General features: G+C 38.0%; 1 protein-coding gene across 1 annotated transcript; it reads left to right on the top strand.

The window, feature by feature from the left end:
• The first annotated feature begins 1,042 nt into the window (after positions 1 to 1,042).
• On the top strand, positions 1,043 to 17,226 carry EIF5A2 (eukaryotic translation initiation factor 5A2). The gene is made up of 5 exons (XM_046659328.1): positions 1,043 to 1,163; positions 1,853 to 2,052; positions 2,581 to 2,685; positions 11,865 to 11,996; positions 12,581 to 17,226. The coding sequence occupies exons 2-5, from the start codon at positions 1,888 to 1,890 to the stop codon at positions 12,638 to 12,640; spliced, it is 462 nt and encodes a 153-aa protein (XP_046515284.1). The 5' UTR covers positions 1,043 to 1,163; positions 1,853 to 1,887; the 3' UTR covers positions 12,641 to 17,226.
• The last annotated feature ends 821 nt before the right edge of the window (positions 17,227 to 18,047 follow it).

The following is an 18,047-nucleotide window of genomic DNA, read 5'->3' on the forward strand; positions in this document are numbered from 1 at the left end:
CTGCATAAACTGTAGAGCCACAAAGGAAGGTGAGAAATGGCACTATTCACGAGACAACAAGACACAATTACAGGTCCACATAAACTGTGGTGTGGAGGTCACCTCTCCAAGGTGGGAGCACGTGGCAGGCTGTAAAACAGAACAATGAAAAGGAGAGTGCATCTCTTTTAAGAATTTGGTGGTTAATCCTATTTAAACCTCTACTGGCTCCAGCCCGATTTGGAAGGCAACCCCACCTAATGAGGCAGGAACATACCTCAGACCGGAAGGAAAGCCAACGCCAGGAGGAAAGAAGAGATGAGTTCGGCAAGCCACCTTTCTGGACTGGACAATGCTGTAGGAGTCAGACACCCATTGGCCTCCACCACTCCATCACAGCCTCTGGTCACTTCACTGCTGCTGTTTATTCGCAATGTCTCAGGAGTGCTCGCACCTGAGAATGCTGCCGACCCTGGCGGGGCACCCAGCGGCAGTCGCCACCAGAATCTCATCACGAGTGACTAGGGACCACGGAGGCCGCAGTGCAGAGCCGGGTAATTGAATACTGTGCTTGAACTCTTCCTCGAGGAACAAGCGTGGGCCTGACCACCGAGGAAGATCTGCAAGCTGGGCCAGGAGTTCGAACCCAAAGTTCCCTGCGCAGCCACGCGGGACACCGTTGAATTTGCTCGCCTCTTGAGTTCCAACGACCGTCACGTGACAACTGCCACGCACCTGAGGGCAGGGGACACCAAGCGAGTGACCTGGCTAACATTCACTGCAGCTAGATCCCGAAGCCAACAAACCCAACACTTTGAAAGAGCGTTTCCTTGCCGGCGAGTTTACCCTCAGCAACCGAGACTCCAGAAAGTGCTCTTCACGCCGGAAGTGCACTAATCCGCAGCACGTGGGGTTGCCAGGGCGCTCTTCACGTGATTGGGCGGGGCCTCGGGAACCTCGTGGCCAATGGTAGCCCGCGGGGGCGGTGCCTGTGACGCGCCGGGACCTATCCCGGAAGTGGGGCTGAGGTGGGGGCGGGAAAGGGCGGGGAGGCCGGGGTGTGGAAAGTGTGGCGGCCCCGCCCCGTCTCTTGGAACTGCCGCGGCCGCCACCGCCGCTGCCGCCGCAGCTGGAGGAAACCGGTGAGGGTGCGCAGGCGAAAGGCGCTCTTTCCCGGCTAGGAGGTGAGGACGTGGGGAGAAGCTGGTGGGGCTGCGACTGGAGCGAGGCAGGGCCGGGAAAGGCGGCCGGAGCTGAGTCCTGAACGAGGGAAGGAGAAGGGATGGATGGGGAAACGTAGGCGTGCGCGGGACCCGCCAGGGCTCAGGCCCGTGCGGGGCCGGGCCGGGCCGGGGATGCTGGCAGGACAGGGGGCGCCTGCGAGGCCGGGGCGACGGCGCCGCGGGCTGGGGGGCGGAGTGAGCACCGGCTATCGGAGGGCGAGGTGCTGCTGGCCGGGTCCTGTTATCCTCATCCTTCGCGGGGACGTGCGGCCTGGGCTGGGTCCCCCGCAGTGGGGATCGGGGCGGCGGCGGAGGGCCGGGCGGCGCGGCGCGGTGCGGGAAGGTCGCCGGCTTCTCCTGCCGTGGGACGATGGGGGCCAGGATTTGCTGCCCCCAGCGCGAGTGAGCGCCAAGGGTGGGTATTCCCCACCTCCAGCGAGCTCCTCTGCGACTTCCCTCCCCACCTCCCCACTAATGGATGGAAAAGTTTGTAGAGGCCGGAGTTAGAAAGTGCCCACTATTCTTGGGTGGGTGTTCTAGAAATGTAAAAATAATAAATCCATGATGCGTGGCACGTAACCTGTTCGAAATGAGATGTTTCCCTGCCTGCGTGCCCGTTGTTAAAAAGCAAACACAAACTTTTTGCGTAGTTTCCTTGGAAAAGCTACCATCTCCCCAGCCCACCATGGCGGATGAAATTGATTTCACTTCTGGAGATGCTGGGGCTTCCAGCACTTACCCTATGCAGTGCTCGGCCCTGCGCAAAAACGGCTTCGTGGTGCTCAAAGGACGACCGTGCAAAATAGTGGAGATGTCAACTTCCAAAACTGGAAAGCACGGTCATGCCAAGGTAAGTGCCCTTTCAGGTCTCTCTTAGCGTTAAGATTTTGATCATTTGTGTTCCATTAGAAAACATGAGATTTCTATCCTTATAACTTTGTAATAGGCACATTTTTTTCTTCGCACAGTTTCTGGGTGATCAACTATTACTTTGAATACTGGAAGGTAGCATTTTCCTCCCGAAACTCTTATAATTTTTCATTAATTGTAACTGAAACTTTCCTGAATCCTACTGACTTTAGAAGATCTATTCAGTTTACAGATGAGAAAACCTGTTCTAATATAATTGTAAGGAACCTAACCATTTTTCTTATGTGCTCTTGTAATTGAATTATTGGACTATATAGGATATTGGGTCTTGATATCACTGCTTCTCAAATCTATGACCATTGCATTTTTTTTAAGAAAGTAAAATTAGACGACCTTGGAAGGGGAAAGAATCTGTCATAATCAGCGTTGGTATTGTGCTCTTGTGTTTGTAATGAGTGATATACTTGGCAAAGATTAAACAGGTTTCCTGTTCTCCCTTTTCTATTAGGTTCACCTTGTTGGAATTGATATTTTCACGGGCAAAAAATATGAAGATATTTGCCCTTCTACTCACAACATGGATGTCCCAAATATTAAGAGAAATGATTATCAAGTAAGTACTTATTTCCTTTAGAATAATGCTTGTTTCTTAAAGGTGCAAATACATAATTTAACCAAAGGAGTAGTTTAACGAGAAGTAGTTTTGTAGGTTTTTCTAACCAATTACTAGGCACCACCTATTTTAGAAATTGGAGAAATAGTGATTTTTAACACTTGTTCTTTATTCTAGGATTATTGCTAGTTTGCCATGTTTTAGCATTCTTGTATTTTTAAAAAGTTGAACTCTTCTTATTGTTTCTCAGACCTAGTGACTGCGTATTGTGACCGAGTAAGTACAATGTTTAGTAAAATTACTGTTCTCTTTGTTGTAAATTTCAAATTTAGATAATTCCCTACTGGATGCTTTATTTCTCTTGACTTATCAGACTTAGGACTTCCAAGAAATTATTGGAATTCATGTCCCAGCAACCAAGTTTGTGTGTTAATGAATATGAGTCAGAATTTGATATTCTTAGGTAGGGAAATAAGTTGAAAGCCATAAATATAATGGATAAAGTATATGGTCACTGAATATGGTGAAGAAAATACAAAAACTATGTAATTGTTTTATTTATATTCAGTGACCATGCTGTGGCCTTTTGTTAAATTATAGGTATAAACTTCAAGTTTTGGTTCCAATTACACATTTGGATACTTCATGCTGAACGATAGCATTTTGCTGTTTGGAGTATTGATAGTAACCCAGCCATTGACCTCATAGGATGTGGGAGCTCAGATTAATCATAACTAAAGTCTTTCTTGAAAGTCTTCAGTTTCTGTATCAAGCATTCCATATATAGAACTCTTTTCAGTTTACATAGTGAAAATCGAATTGTGGCACTTAGATTTGTTTTATCCAGCTTAAACTGATTTCTTTCTATACCTTTTATAGTATTGTATAATTTTTAAAGACTGTTACCATCAACTACAATTACCCACTGGTTTCCTTTTACTCTTTGTCCACGTGTAAACATACTTTTACATAGTTTTAATCTAGTAAGCAGTCTTGGTATTTTCACTTTCCCACTTATAGATATTTTCTGGGTTGCTTTGGAGTCTTTGTAGAAATTTGAATTGTCTTGGTATAAGAATAGCAAGTGTGTTCTTTAGTCAGCAGATCTGGGGTTAGATCTAGTTCTGGCACTTTCTAGCTGGATGACCTTGGATAAATTATGCAACCTGCTCAGCTTCAGTGTCCCCATCTACAAAGGAGGGATAATGTGAGGAGTAAGTGAGAACGTGTACCCCGTAATTACCTCATAAGTAGATAATGTACCAAAAAGTAGTTCTTTTCTGCTCCCTGTTTTCCTGTATAAAAATTCCACTTAATCACTCCATTATTCTTGGAGCACCTAATTTAGACATGGCGAAGAGTGGGTGCTCAATAAACATTTGTTAAATGCATACGTGATTATTCATTGAGGTAAGGATCGTGCAGCTGACTAAGACTAAGCATAGAAATTTCTTTTGCCAAAAATGGATTTCTCTTTTCATCCTTAACATGCGAATGCTTTGAATATTCAATATTCATTATATTCATTAATATGCATTCAATGTAGAATGCTTTCACTTTTGAGTGTTTCAGAGAGATGGTATCAGTAGTTCAGATAATTACTACTATGATCAAATTAGTCAATTATTGATTGGAGCTCAAGATTTGGCGTAAAGGAAAAATCTGGTTGGGTTTTATTTTGGGATATAATGGGGCCCGGACTTGGGTGAGGGGAATGAGGTAAGTGAAGCCCGTGCTTCAAGCACAAAATTTTAAATAAAGACAGGACCAGAAACAGTGCCAAGCCACATAGGAGCCTAAGGCAAAAAGAAAAGTCAGTACTTCTAATCCTGTCTTTATTTAAAATTTTGATATTCTGTTTATCATGGAATTTTTGCATTAATTTTAATTTTAAAAAATATTGTATTAAAATATTTATCTGATCATTGAGGATTTTTTTGGTGCCGCCTTAAATTTTGCACCCAAGACAAGTGGCTCACTTGCCTCACCCTAGTCCCAGCCTTTGGTCTGCAGTCTATACTGCAGGGTGGGAAGAGAATGACTTAGGCTAGACAATCTGGGTCCCCATCCTTGCTTTGGCGCTTACTAACTGTGTGACCTTAACCTCTCACCGTCCTTTCTTTACTTGTAAAATGGGGATAAGAATAACTACTCCTCATGGGATCACTGTGAGGTTTAGTCAGTTAATACTTAGAACAGTGCCTTGCAGAGTAAGTGCTCAGTGATCACATCCCTTCATTATCAAGTCACCATAGAATGCTTGTTTCAATTCGTTTAAAAACGTTAGTTCTGTGAGCCTTTCTAGTTACATTTATTGTGCTTTAGCGGTCTTCGCTCACCTATCCAGGACCTTGATTAAATTCCTACTTTTCTGATTATTTGGCTACATGTCCTCCTTTGTATTTGCTGAACTCAATATTTCAAGTGCCAGTTTGGCAGTCAGCTAAAGTGAAATATATGTATCTGTTCATTATAATAATTAAAAAGTAAATCTTTGTTTAGGAAAAGAAAAGTATTAATATTTATAATTTTAATTTTATGTATTTTAAAATAAGTTCAGAATGAAAGAAAAATTGCCTCCTCACTTCCATTGCAAAATGTAGCTTGGATTAGAATTGCTAATTTCCATTACTTTTTCCCAAAAGTAGTTATGGTTGTCTGGGGCTCAGTGATGGTGTAAAATACAAATACATCCAGACAATTTTGGGAATCCCTAAATTCTTAAATGTGTTCAGAAACACATGTTCAGACTCTGCTACTCACTTGAATCATATTTCTTTAGAAAGTTCTGTGTTCCTGTGTACCATACCACAAGTTAAATGCCTTTTCTGCATTCACTAAAGTTTTTATCTATCATTTGGAGACCATTTTTCATAAGGAAAACTAATTACTACAGGACACATTAAAATATGTATTGTAGACCTTTCGATTATTGATGAGTTGCCAAAACTGTGAATATTAAGTCCTAGTATAGTCTTCAAATAAGTGGTGTGCTTTTCGGATATCCATGAGTTGAATTTTGTTGTTGCAACTTAAAATAGACCAAAGAAAACAATGATGCTGTGAATTCCCTGAGCTTAAAGTCTTTTTATATAATTTTTACCTGTTCTGTGGAATTTTTGTGTTTCCTGGTAGAAGCAGTCTTTGGGAATAGAAAACCTCAACCAGCAGATCCCTGTATTGCAGGGACGAGAAGCAGATATTTTTTACAGTATCATTAAGGGTAAAAGTGAGAAGAGCACTATCTTTGGTTCCTAGGCCTGTATATTCTGCGTATGTGAGAAATCATGTCGTATATTGGACTATATCATAACCCGTAAAACAGCACCCAGGCCCACAAAGAATCACCCAGCAGGTGGCAAAGATGAGTTTTCAGTAGGCCAGTCCACACAGGCAAGCTATTTTAGAATGATGGAGTACATGGACCGGTGAGTTCTCTGAGCGTTGTCCTATTGCCTTTGTTATTTTGTCTGTCAAATGAGTTTAGTCAGAAATGATACCATGTGAGATACTGATAGGAATGTGGCATTTTGTCAGTCCACAGGTGTGATTTTTGCAGAAGTACTACAGGCAGGGAAGGCAAATCCATATGTAGAGTTAGAATCTATGGCAGTGAGCACAAACTGCTGTCTCTTCCATGATGGAAGGGGTATACAGTGTTACCAGGTGTCTGGCTGTACCCTCTGGGGAATGGTGCCATGTCAGAGACACTGTATTGGTCTCTGCTGTGAGGTACTCAGTAGTGGCTGTAGTCAGAGCAGCTTTGGTGAGAGAAAACTTGTGTCACTGAGCCCATGCCACCATGGCCACTTTGTTCATAAGCCAATTGAGCAAGGACTGGGAAAACTATAAAAAGAAGCTGAATGCCCTTCACAGATAGAATCACCTTGTCCCTCTAATTGTCTGCCTCCCCTGTAGCAGATCCCCATTGATAAGCATTCATATGGACACATTCTCTAACTGTTTGGAGAAGTACTTCCCCAGACCATACTGTCAGCAGTTTTTCTATCTCATTCTTTCAGTGTCCTTGACCTTCTGTTCAAACCCTTAGCCATCGCCCGTCATCACTGTAAATCCAAACCTCTGATTCTCTCTTCTTTCAAGTCCAGTGCATGAAGTTCTTCTCATCCCCACCATCTTTCAGGGCCACCTCTGAATAGTTTTATCAGATCCTGCATAACCATCTAGAAACCATTCTGAATTTTTTCCTTTTTCGGTCTTCCAGGCATAGGGGAACTCCCCATAAAGCCCTTGGTATGAGTTGAGGGAGAAGTTGTCAAGGTAGCAGAAGAAGGTGCTTTGTGAGTCTGAGCTACTTCTCATACAACTTGTTTGTGCCTTTAGGACCTGCTCAAGTTGATCTCATATATGCTACTTCCACTTGATGATGGAGTGCTGCTGTGCATACCCAACTTCATGGCTTGGTGGGTCAGATAACACCCCAGTTGATAATAGTGTTATTTGCTTAGGTTTTTGTGATAGTAATGATCAAGGATTCAGTCTCTACCAGGGACCAGCAGCTCTAAGGAAGTAGCTTGAGAGTGCTGGGGGAAGAGGAAAAGGAAGAAATAGAAAGGAAGAGATCTTATTAACTAAACAAGTCTGATTGTTTTGAAATAGACTGAGAAACAAAATTAAATTCAGAAATTAGGGCTAAGAAGGCACCTGTAGTGATGATATGCCTTCTCCAGCCTTCTGTTGTGTACCGATAATACGAATACAGACCAAAAAAGTTTCCCTGTAATTCCCCTCTTCAGTGTTCTTTCTTCTTCTGACCACATCATGGACAGAATCTGCAGCCACTAACTCTCCCCGCATCCTTCCGGTCCGTTCATGCTTTGCTTCCTCAGCTCCCTGTGCCTCCAGCCATTTAGTGGTTACGGTGCTCTTTGTAGAATTCTGATATACCATAGCATTTTTCTTTTTTACTTATGTAATGAGCCCCATGTGCCCATCATCCAGCTTCAACAATTATCAGTATTTACCGATCTTGTTTCATCTCTACTGCATCACCTATTTCTTCCTGTACCCTCTACCTTTTGATTATTTTGAAGCAAATCCCAGATATTATATCACTTATTTCATCTGGAAATATTTTGTCACACATTTCTAAAAGATAACTGTAAAAAACAAAGTCAAAATACACTATGGCTCTTAAAAAAATTAATAATTCCTTAATATTTTCAAATATCAATATACACATTTTCCTAATTGTCTTTTTTTTTATTTTTTTTTTATTGATTTTATTTTATACTTTGTCTAAACCAGGACCTAAATAAGGTCCACACATTGAAATTGGCTAATGTCTCTCTTAAATCTATTTTAATCTATAGGTTCTCCTGTCTCATATGTGTACTAGGAGTCTCTCTCTCTTCCCTCTCTTTCTCTCTCCAATTTTTTGAGGAGACTAGACTTTTCATCTGTAGACTTTCCCACAGTCTGTACTTTGCTAATTGCATTTGCTTGTTGTTTAACACATTCTTCTCTCCCATGTATTTCCTGAAATATAATCACATGTAGAGGCTTGATCAGATTCAGTTTAGATTTTTATTTTCATCCTCTTCTTTCTTTAACAAGAACTACTCCATAGATGATGGTCTTTGCACCATTAGGGAAATAAGTCTGATTGTTTCTCTTTTTGTGATGTTATTAGATATGTGATAGTTGCCTCAATCCATTAATTTATTAGGAAAGACAAAATAATCTGTCATGCCTTCATTTTTTTTTTTGTTTTTAGCCAGAACAATTCTATAAAGAGAAACTTCCATTCATCAGTTTTTTTTGTTTATCCTGTGGTACAGGAAAGGCAGTACAAATGCTTGATTCCTTCCCTTTTAATTCCAGTTTTCAAAATGAGTTGGTTCCCTAGTATCCACTAAAGATGAACAGTGAAATGTTTTTTCACTGTGAACTCAAGCATTTAAATATATTTGTGTTTCAACCCATTGTAGTCATTATCCTTATTGATTCTCAAATTGTTCTGTCTTTGGTCAGGCTTACCTTATTCAGGGTAGGTCCTGAGTCCCTTTAATATGAGCCTGGTGATCTCTGATAGCACCATGCTTTCTAATATAACACTGGCTCCAGCTTCATCTTGTATATTCCAACTCTGGACCTGAAATTAGCCATTTTTCCAAGGAGCCCATGGAGAGAAATAGCATCCATGGGAGAAATAGCATCATACCTTGGGTTCTTTTAGTAGGAAAGAGTAGAGACCACATTCAGGTACTACTATTTTTCAGGTATAATGTAATTTCGTTTGTCATTCACCAGCTTGGTACACTATTGCATGCCTAATACCTCTCTTACAAGTTTTCTGACCCTGCCTTCTTCCATCTCCCTATTTGCTATTAACAAAATGATTACTCTCTCTACCAAAAAAAAAAAAAATTGTTCAAAAGCATCTCAAAGTTACCAAATGAGTAGATTCGTTTAAAACTGAAGGATCAGAAGGAAATATTTAGAATTGACTTAAAATGTCTCCTCACCATGATCTCCTTCCAACTCTGTAGAGTCAGAGAGAGCTTTGATAGAAGATCGAAAAATTTGTGCAAAAATATGCTTGAAAGTCGGCAATGACACCATTAGGTTTTTTTTTTTTTAAGATTGCAAATTACAAAAGGGAAAATGGTACCTTTAGAGTGGAAAAATCTGGCAGAGATGACCTTAGCCAAGTGATCAAAGTTAATAACACCCGTAACAGCACAATTGACATCATTTGCCACCTCATGTGGTACTCTGAGGACACGTTTATGTAGTATTCCTCCCAAAAGGGCATTATCTGAATCATGAGGAAACAATCAGACAAACCCAAACTGAGGAACATTCTCTAGTACAGTAAACCTGTGCTCTTCAAAAATGGCAATGCATGAAAGAAAAAGGGTGAGACGAAGGGTCTGTTCTAATTAAAAGAGACTAAACTGATGTGACAGCCAAATAAATACAAAGTTTATCCTGGAGTTGGAAGGAAAAAGTTGCTATCAAAGACAATATTGAGACACTTGGCCAATTTGCGTATGGACTGTATATTGAATAATACTTTAGCAGTCTTGAATTTCCTGATTTGGAAAAACAAACTATGATTATATAAGAGTATGTCCCTGTGTTGGGGAAAAACACACTGAAGTATTTATTGCTAAAGAGTCATCATGTTTGAAACCTATTCTCAAATGGTTCCATAAAAATAAGAAAAGAATAGGAATGTGTATGATATGTCTTTTGTATATTCCATATATACAGAGAGAAAAAAATGCACACATGGTTAAATGTTAACAATGGGTGAACCTAGGTAAAAGATGTGGGATTTCGTTGTATTATTTTTGCAACTTTTCTGTATATCTGAAAATTTTCTTAATTATTTAAGAAGATCAAATAATTCATTTTCACTATTTAATTTTGTTTTTTTATAACTTAGTTTTATTTCTAAAAAACTTCATTTTATTTCGTATAGCAATTGATTTTAATGTTACATTTAGTGTATATAAACACATTGTTCTACGAGGTGTTTTATGTCTACATATCTTTGTATTTGAAATGCTTTATATTTTATCCCACAGTTTATTTTATGAATTCTTAACTCTTAAAACATACCACATCAGAAGAAAAAAAAGACAAAGATTGGCAACAGATGGGGCCAGCCCTGTGGCTGAGTGATTAAGTTCGCCTGCTTCGCTTCAGCAGCCCAGGGTTTTGCCAGCTTGGATCCTGGGTGCGGACCTAGCACCCTCATCAAGCCATGTTTAGGTGGTGTCCCACATAGCACAACCAGAAGGACCCACAACTAGAATAGACAACTATGTACGGGGGAGCTTTGGGGAGAAGAAGAAGAAAAAAAAAGAAGATTGGCAACAGATTAACATCTGCTCAGGGCCAATCTTTAAAAGAAAAAAAATATACCACCATCATATAAATAAATATCAAAATACCAGTATTATTATTTGGCTTTTATGTTTCAGTCAGTAATGGCAGTGGGAACCTTTAACTCATGAACTAGACAAGTTCCGCTTCAGGAAATTGCTGAAGTAGTGGAAATCAAGAAGATCTGACTTGTAAGCCTATGGTTAATTGTTTAAAAGCTGCACTTCTACTTCCACCTCCTTGCTTCCCACTCCTCTACCAACGACCTCTCAAATGTTTGAGTGACGTAAAGATTAATTAAAAGTGTTTGTGGTTGCTTTGTAGGATGGTTTTTCGTTTTTGAGATTTTAGATGCGTGCAAACACTGAAGTCTCCCGTGGTAGTGGGGTTTCTGTGGAAAGCCAGAGCCAGGTTTGTTAGTGCCACGGGAGAGCTTTGAAAGTGCCTCTGGGGTACGCCTGCGTACCAGCGGGTCAAGGACCAGGTCTTTGACTGCTTTCGTGTATGTCAGCGCTAGCATCTAGTATTCTGGATAATTGCCTTTTACAAAACCCCTTAGAAGTCTGGGCACGGTGATGGTGTACATGCTTTTAGAATACACGAGTGCAGCCTGGCTCTTTCTTCTTGCCACAATAAGAGAAAGTCGGTGATATCAAAAACTGCCTTTTTATAGCTTAGGTTAATGACTGGGTTTGTTTCTTTAATGTCATCAAGAAGCTAGTATTTGTCTTTTTAAAAAATCTAGTGTGTTAGCAGTTAGCTGGAGACCAAAAATTTTTCGCTTAATTTTGTTCATAATCAAATTTTAAAACACATTGTTTGTAATCATGAAAAACCTAAAATAACTTTTATGCCTATTGGTGGGAAAATGATTAAATCAGTTACAGTATATCTGTGTGGTTGTGAAGTGATTAAAGAGACTAAGGTAGGTCCATATTTTCCAATTTGGAAAGATTTCTAAAACATATTAAGTGAACAAAAACTTGCTGAAAAATACTTATAATATCCCTTTTTTTTTTTAAAGCAACTATATTTGCATTGTGTACATAAATGTACATGCTCCAGTATGCGTTAATAAAGAAGCCTAAACTGTTTAATAATGCAGAGATTTGGGGTGGGAGGAGTGCAGGCAGGAGGGAACTTACACTTTTAGTCTATGCATATTTTTATACTTTTGTATGTTTAGCATTTTTAAGCACCAAGAATATGTTAAGGTATTAGTGTATACTTATACAAATTAATTTGGATTGCAATTTAACTATGAAAAAATTACAAAGAGGATGTAATCTAATCGGTGCAAATGATATAATTTCTTTTAATAGCTGATATGCATTCAGGATGGTTACCTGTCCCTGCTGACAGAAACCGGTGAAGTCCGTGAGGATCTGAAGCTGCCGGAGGGTGACCTAGGTAAAGAAATAGAAGGAAAATACAACGCAGGTGAAGATGTACAGGTAAAGACCCATGGGAAGATTGTTCTTTTTAAACATTTTTGAAAAACTTTGGCCTAAACTAGTTAGCATAAAATACTAAATGTGAAATGTAGCTTTTAAATACTGCAGAAATGTTGGAAATGATCTGTATAGGGCAGTTTTCCCATCATACCTTAGAGACCCGTTACCAAAGAAAGTAACAAAGTTCATTTTTTGCTACATAGACGTTGTCAACCCCAAATTTGTTTTGGAGATCAGCCTCGGAGCTGTTTTTCAGGATGAGAAAGGATGCTCTGGGGGTACTAAAGAGTGAAAGTGATTGACTCTGTCTTTGTTGTAGCTTTCAGAAGTGTAACATCTAATAAGTATCGAAACATTTATAGCTCTTCTTCTGCCTGTTTTCTGCAAGTTTTCTTAAAAACCACAATTTGAGAAATTTTGCTTTGGGAAACTGTAAAGAAAATAGATTATTTGGTCTTGGAACACCCCTTTCCAAAGTCAATATGTATAAAATATCCACAAATATCTAGTATATAATAAATTAAATATACCCTACATATGTATTGCCTTCCGAATAACTTTTTATCTGCATTTTTCCCTTCTAGGTGTCTGTCATGTGTGCAATGAGTGAAGAATATGCTGTAGCCATAAAGCCCTGCAAATAAATGGGAACATCAGGCGTGAGCAAACTTGAGGTCTGGATCAACTGCAGATCTGAAGTTTGGTTCTAAGTTGTCACCAAAGCTATGGCCTTCATAAGCAACCTCATTTCTTTTTTAATTGTTCTGAAATTGTGCTGAGTTAATTTTGCAGGCAATTAGTAATTTAGAAAAATAATCAAGATGTATAATTCTTTTTTTTAATTTTGTAGGTGTCTTTCCTATAACATTCCTGTGGTTTTCAGTATTTGAGTCCAAAAAAACAGATAAGATAGCTTCAGCAGATGTGATTTGTCTGAGCAAATCATTCCTGAATTTTAAAAGATAAATAAACCAGGGTTTTAAATCAAGCGATGTAGCATCTAGTGGTATTGAAGTACCACATTTAAGTTGAATCGCTCCACATTAATTTCAGACTTGGGAGTTTATGGATTGGAATTGTCACAGTTTCAGCCTGTGTGTGGTCAGCACAAATCTTGAAACAAAAATCATGTTGTCAAAAAGTGTCAGTGATCGTGGTAGCCATGTGCAGCCACCTGTATTACCTCAGCTGTGCTGTTCTTGGACACATCGCTGGCAGCCTTACTGTAATGTTGTGTATCGTGATTTTGGCACCTGCTTGTGGTTGATGGAGAGGCCTTGAACTGTTGGGTGACTGTTAGCAAGTCAGACTGCAAAGAATAGATAAGGGACAGTGGCAAAGGGAGTTGATTAAAGCTATAGGTTTTTATTTGAGGCCTTTGTAATCAGCGTAAAAGTGGAACGTTTCTTTCTAATTGTGTTTTTGCTTTTACTTTTGTTCTCTCTCTTTCTCTCTCTGTATTTAAAGGAGTGACCTGCTTTACAGGATACTATGCAGTGCTTTTTATCAATTATGTTGAATAAATGTTGGTATTTATAGTAGTCACACCTTTTCAACCATTTTTAAGTAGATAATTTTGATGTTCAAGTATTTATTTGTCAGAAAAAAACTGGAAATCCTAACTTTAAATTGATTTGGAACATTTGTTAAATTTATGTACATTTTTTATAACGTGAAATGAAAGTCAATCATGGAAGAAAAGTTACTTTATGTGATAATTATTATTTTACTTATTTTAAGAAGTATATGTATTTTTTATCTGATTGTCATGTACTTAATTCAGTTACTGGTGTGAGATATAACCAAGAAAGAATTCTAAAAACTGAATTGTTTTAAACAGTGTTATAGGTGACATTTCTGCCACATTTCTGTTTAGTCTTTTGGATCATATATAGCTTATTTCCAGAATTCTAGACATTATCACAGGGTTTGTGAGGACCTTTGACTAAATAACAATCATTATATTGGAATGAAACTTAGAACATAATCACTATTTCAGTAATACCTTTGTTCTCTAAGACTGATTATAAGACCACTCCCATCATGCCTTGACTTCTGAAAGGCCTTTGTTCCTATCATCTATGATACTGTAACTGATCTGATCAGTGACTGGAAATGGCATTAGGAACAGAAGATCCCAAAGTTTTAGTTACTTAATTTGTGCACATTTTTGGATTTTGTATTGGCCTCAGCAAACCCATTTGGAGAAGAAGCAAGATACTTTAAGAGAAATGCAACTCGAATTCTAAAGCACAAGAAATATTGAGGTTGTAATTAATCATTGTTAGTGTAACGTTTTAGCTTTTGCCCATCTAAAGCACAATTAGGAATTAGGCTAAATTCTTTCCAGTATTCCATTTAAGTATCTACTGCATACTGCTCTAGATTTTTAGTACTCTGTAAAGTGTATCTTACTTGTTACTGGTTGGCATTGTTACCCACAGGAATTATAGAAAGTTATCAATCTATGCTGCTTGCTGGTCGATCATATGACCGCATTTAACCATACTAGTGTTCTGGTTTAGTATTAATTCTGGATTAGCATGCCTTTGTTCTTCCTGACTTTGTCAAACTTCACATAGATACATTTTCAATTGTGAGGTAAGCATATATAAATCATAATAATGCATCTCTTCATACTTTGAATAGCAAAAACTATTTATGCATAAATATGTCATTTTAAGTACTATAATGAAGTGTAAATATTCTTCTGATGTATAATTATAAGTATAGATTTTAAAGATACAGGACTGTTTATTTTCACATAAGTCAATACATGTTTCTCTAGAACAAATATTTCATTTCGTAAAGCTTTATAAATTGTATTAAAAGGAAGCAGGAAAACATATTTTTTAACATAGAACAGAAGTGACTTCATTCTTTTTTGACATCAGAAATGTTAAAAGTTGATTCCTAGTATTTGTTGTACTTTTTTGTAGCAAATGTTAAATGTCACAAGTTACCATGTATAGAATGTAGACTGTCACGTTGATAGATTATACAGTGATGTACCATTTTTGTCAGCAGGCATTTCACCAATTTATATACAATACTGTATTAACAAGTGGAATATTTGTTGCTTTCTAGAACAACATTTTATTTCTACTGTGAAGACTTTCTTATACCTTACTTCCTACAAAGTTGTATACCCTCTGAAATTGATCAAATCGTTGCTGCTTTGACTTAGCATTTGCATCATAAACATAGTTATGATATTTCTTTCATGCTCCCCTCCAAGGGCTGTCAGTCACTTGAAATTGTTGCTAACCAAGCTCTTGAATCCGTTTCCATTTATGGTACAAAATTCTGTACCAGTGCTTTATTACAGTTACCAAAACTCTCCTGCAGCCAGAGCATGATATCTTTGAGATGCTGCAATAAAATGTTTAGGCTAGAAAATTTGGGGACACAGTTTTTCATTATAGCACAGTGTGTGTGTGCGCATGTGCACACATAGCTTTGAATGTTTGTTCTTTTTACAAAGTCCTTCCAACTCTTAAAAGTACTGTAGTTTGGTAGTGCCTCAAATGTTGGTAACATTTTTTTTTTAATTTACAACTTTTCCAGAATTTGTTTTTGTACTTCAAAGTTTCTCAATTAGATTATTTCTAGTTGAGCTGTAATTTGAATGCATTGTTCTCAGGGCTGTTTGTGCTAAGAGCTAAGAAGTTTCATTATTTTAAAGCTAACTGCCTGAAAGTGTATTGCAAAATTTTACCAAATTGTAGTACAGTGATACATATAAATAAAAAATGCTTAATATCAACATCCTTAAAGCATATGCTAAGTATTCAAGAAAAAAATGGGAATGTTGGTAACATCTGTACTGGAATCTTGCCATATTTTTTTCATTTTAGAATAGAATTTGGTACTCTTATCTTAGAACCCTATCCTTAATGATATATCTGAAGCATTCCTTTGCATGGACCCCAAAGATAGTTTCAGAGCCAGACATTGATGTAGTGATTCTCAAACATATTTAGGGACAACGGATCGAAAATTCATAAAGCTCTTTTTGGGTTCATTAAAATGTTTACATTCTGAATTCTGTAATACGAACTAGGAACAAATTTGCTATGAGAAAATATGGTTCTTGAGCAGTAGAGCAAACCATAAACATATGTCCATAAACAGTGTATTATACTGAACTGATCAACAGTTTAAAATTTTCTAATACCATTTAGGCATATTTCATAGTTTTCAAGCCTTTTTTTTCTCGTAGCATTCAGACAAGTAATAGGCAACCAAAGCTTAAGAAAAATTTATTGTGGAAAACCTTAAAATTGAGAAAATTCAATCTATCAACTTTATTAAATTGTTTCTCCCTGAATTGGGTATGTGGCATCATTATTTGATTTTAGCAGGGAACATAGCTTACGGAACACAGATGTTCTATGGGAACATGGCTTGAAGTCACTATATAATTTAATGTTTTTCCATTACATAAACATCTGAACATCAACTTAACTACCAAGTGAGGTCAAGTGCCTGAAAAGTGCTGTATCCATCTAATTAGCACGTTCTTCTCTGAAAGACGCATCTTCTAGCAGTGCACATCAGACTTCTCACCTGCTAGAAACAGACTTGTTGCCAAACTTTAGCATCCACCACTATTCTTCTCTCCTTAGATCAGGTTGGAATCTATTTTACAATTGAAAGAGAGGTTCTTTTATTTCTATAAAGTCCCTAAAACTATTTCTTGGTATTGGGAGACTTAAGTTTATCTTAGTTCAAGATTGCACTTTTTAAAAACTCTGGACACCAATCTATTTTCAGTGATGACTGTACATCTTGTCATAAGTCATAGTTGTGATCCTTCTTGAGAGAAATTCTTTATTGTGCTTAATATGTACTATAAATAAGCACTCTTGTGCTTGTTACAAAGTATGATGCAAATTACTAGTTCTATACTAGTATAATGAAAATGACTAGTTCTATATTGTTCTGTACTTTTGTCCTCCTCTCCAAAAACGAAATAGTTGAAATGGTATTGTCTTATCCAGTGGCACTTTAGTAGTAATACATTTTATTTGTCTTAGGTATAGGAGAACTCTTGCTTTTACCTGCAGATACTCATGTTTTAGCTAAAACTTTAAAATTGTAAGATATGTAGTATGGGTATCATAATTGTGCATTTTACATTTCAAAAATGGGTAAAATTCAAACGTTATATATTTGTTGATTTCATCAGTTATATTAAATAAAAATAAAGTTAATTTAACAGCTTGCACTATTCTTGTATATATACATTCCTAAAAACATTTTCATACTAGAAAATTGTATGAATTAATGTGTATATCACTGTTAAAAGAAAATCTAACTTTTGTTTTTATTGTGCTTTTATATTCTAGGTCCTTACTAGAGAGCACCCTAGCTTTATGGCTGAGATTGTTAATTTCTAAATTTTAATTCCAGATTTAGGTACAATTTTATTTCTATTTTTAGATTTCTAGTAGCTTTTTAAATATGTAAAATAGTCATATGGTTCAAGATTCTATAGGTACAAGAGTAAAAACATCTTTCCATCTTTATCTCTTCCTTTGCATCCTTCCAGAAGTACTTAACGCAAGAAAGGTTAATGGTCCCTCCCCTCCCCTGGCCTCCCGGGCTCTGAGTTCCTTCCTTCCCTACCAAGGTTGCTGTTCTCTTTCCAGAGCAATGTGAATGGTGTGATGAGTCCCCTGCAGCAAACCCTTCATCCTTTTTCTAATCCTCACTAAGTCTAGTCAATACCATCTGTAAGATTCATCCCTAGATGGCACAGTGGTTTTTTTCTTTTACACACTGTTCTATTCTAGAACATCTCTCTCACTCCTTGATGTGAGCCATGCCAAGACTACCATGGCAGTTGTTGCCTCATATCGATGACCAGCATTACTGATATCTATAGCCTTCCACATGCAGCAAACATAATGGGCAGTAAAAGAAGCCCTTGATTGGAGTCTTCAAGCCCTCAGCCCCACTCTTTTTGCCACTTGCAAATACCAGTAGCCCAGTTTCCCAGAGGAAGACATGGGAAGGAAAAAAGAAGACTGAAAAGGGGCTAATTAT

Source organism: Equus quagga, chromosome 4 (genome assembly GCF_021613505.1).
Source record: "Equus quagga isolate Etosha38 chromosome 4, UCLA_HA_Equagga_1.0, whole genome shotgun sequence".
Classification (NCBI taxonomy): domain Eukaryota; kingdom Metazoa; phylum Chordata; class Mammalia; order Perissodactyla; family Equidae; genus Equus; species Equus quagga.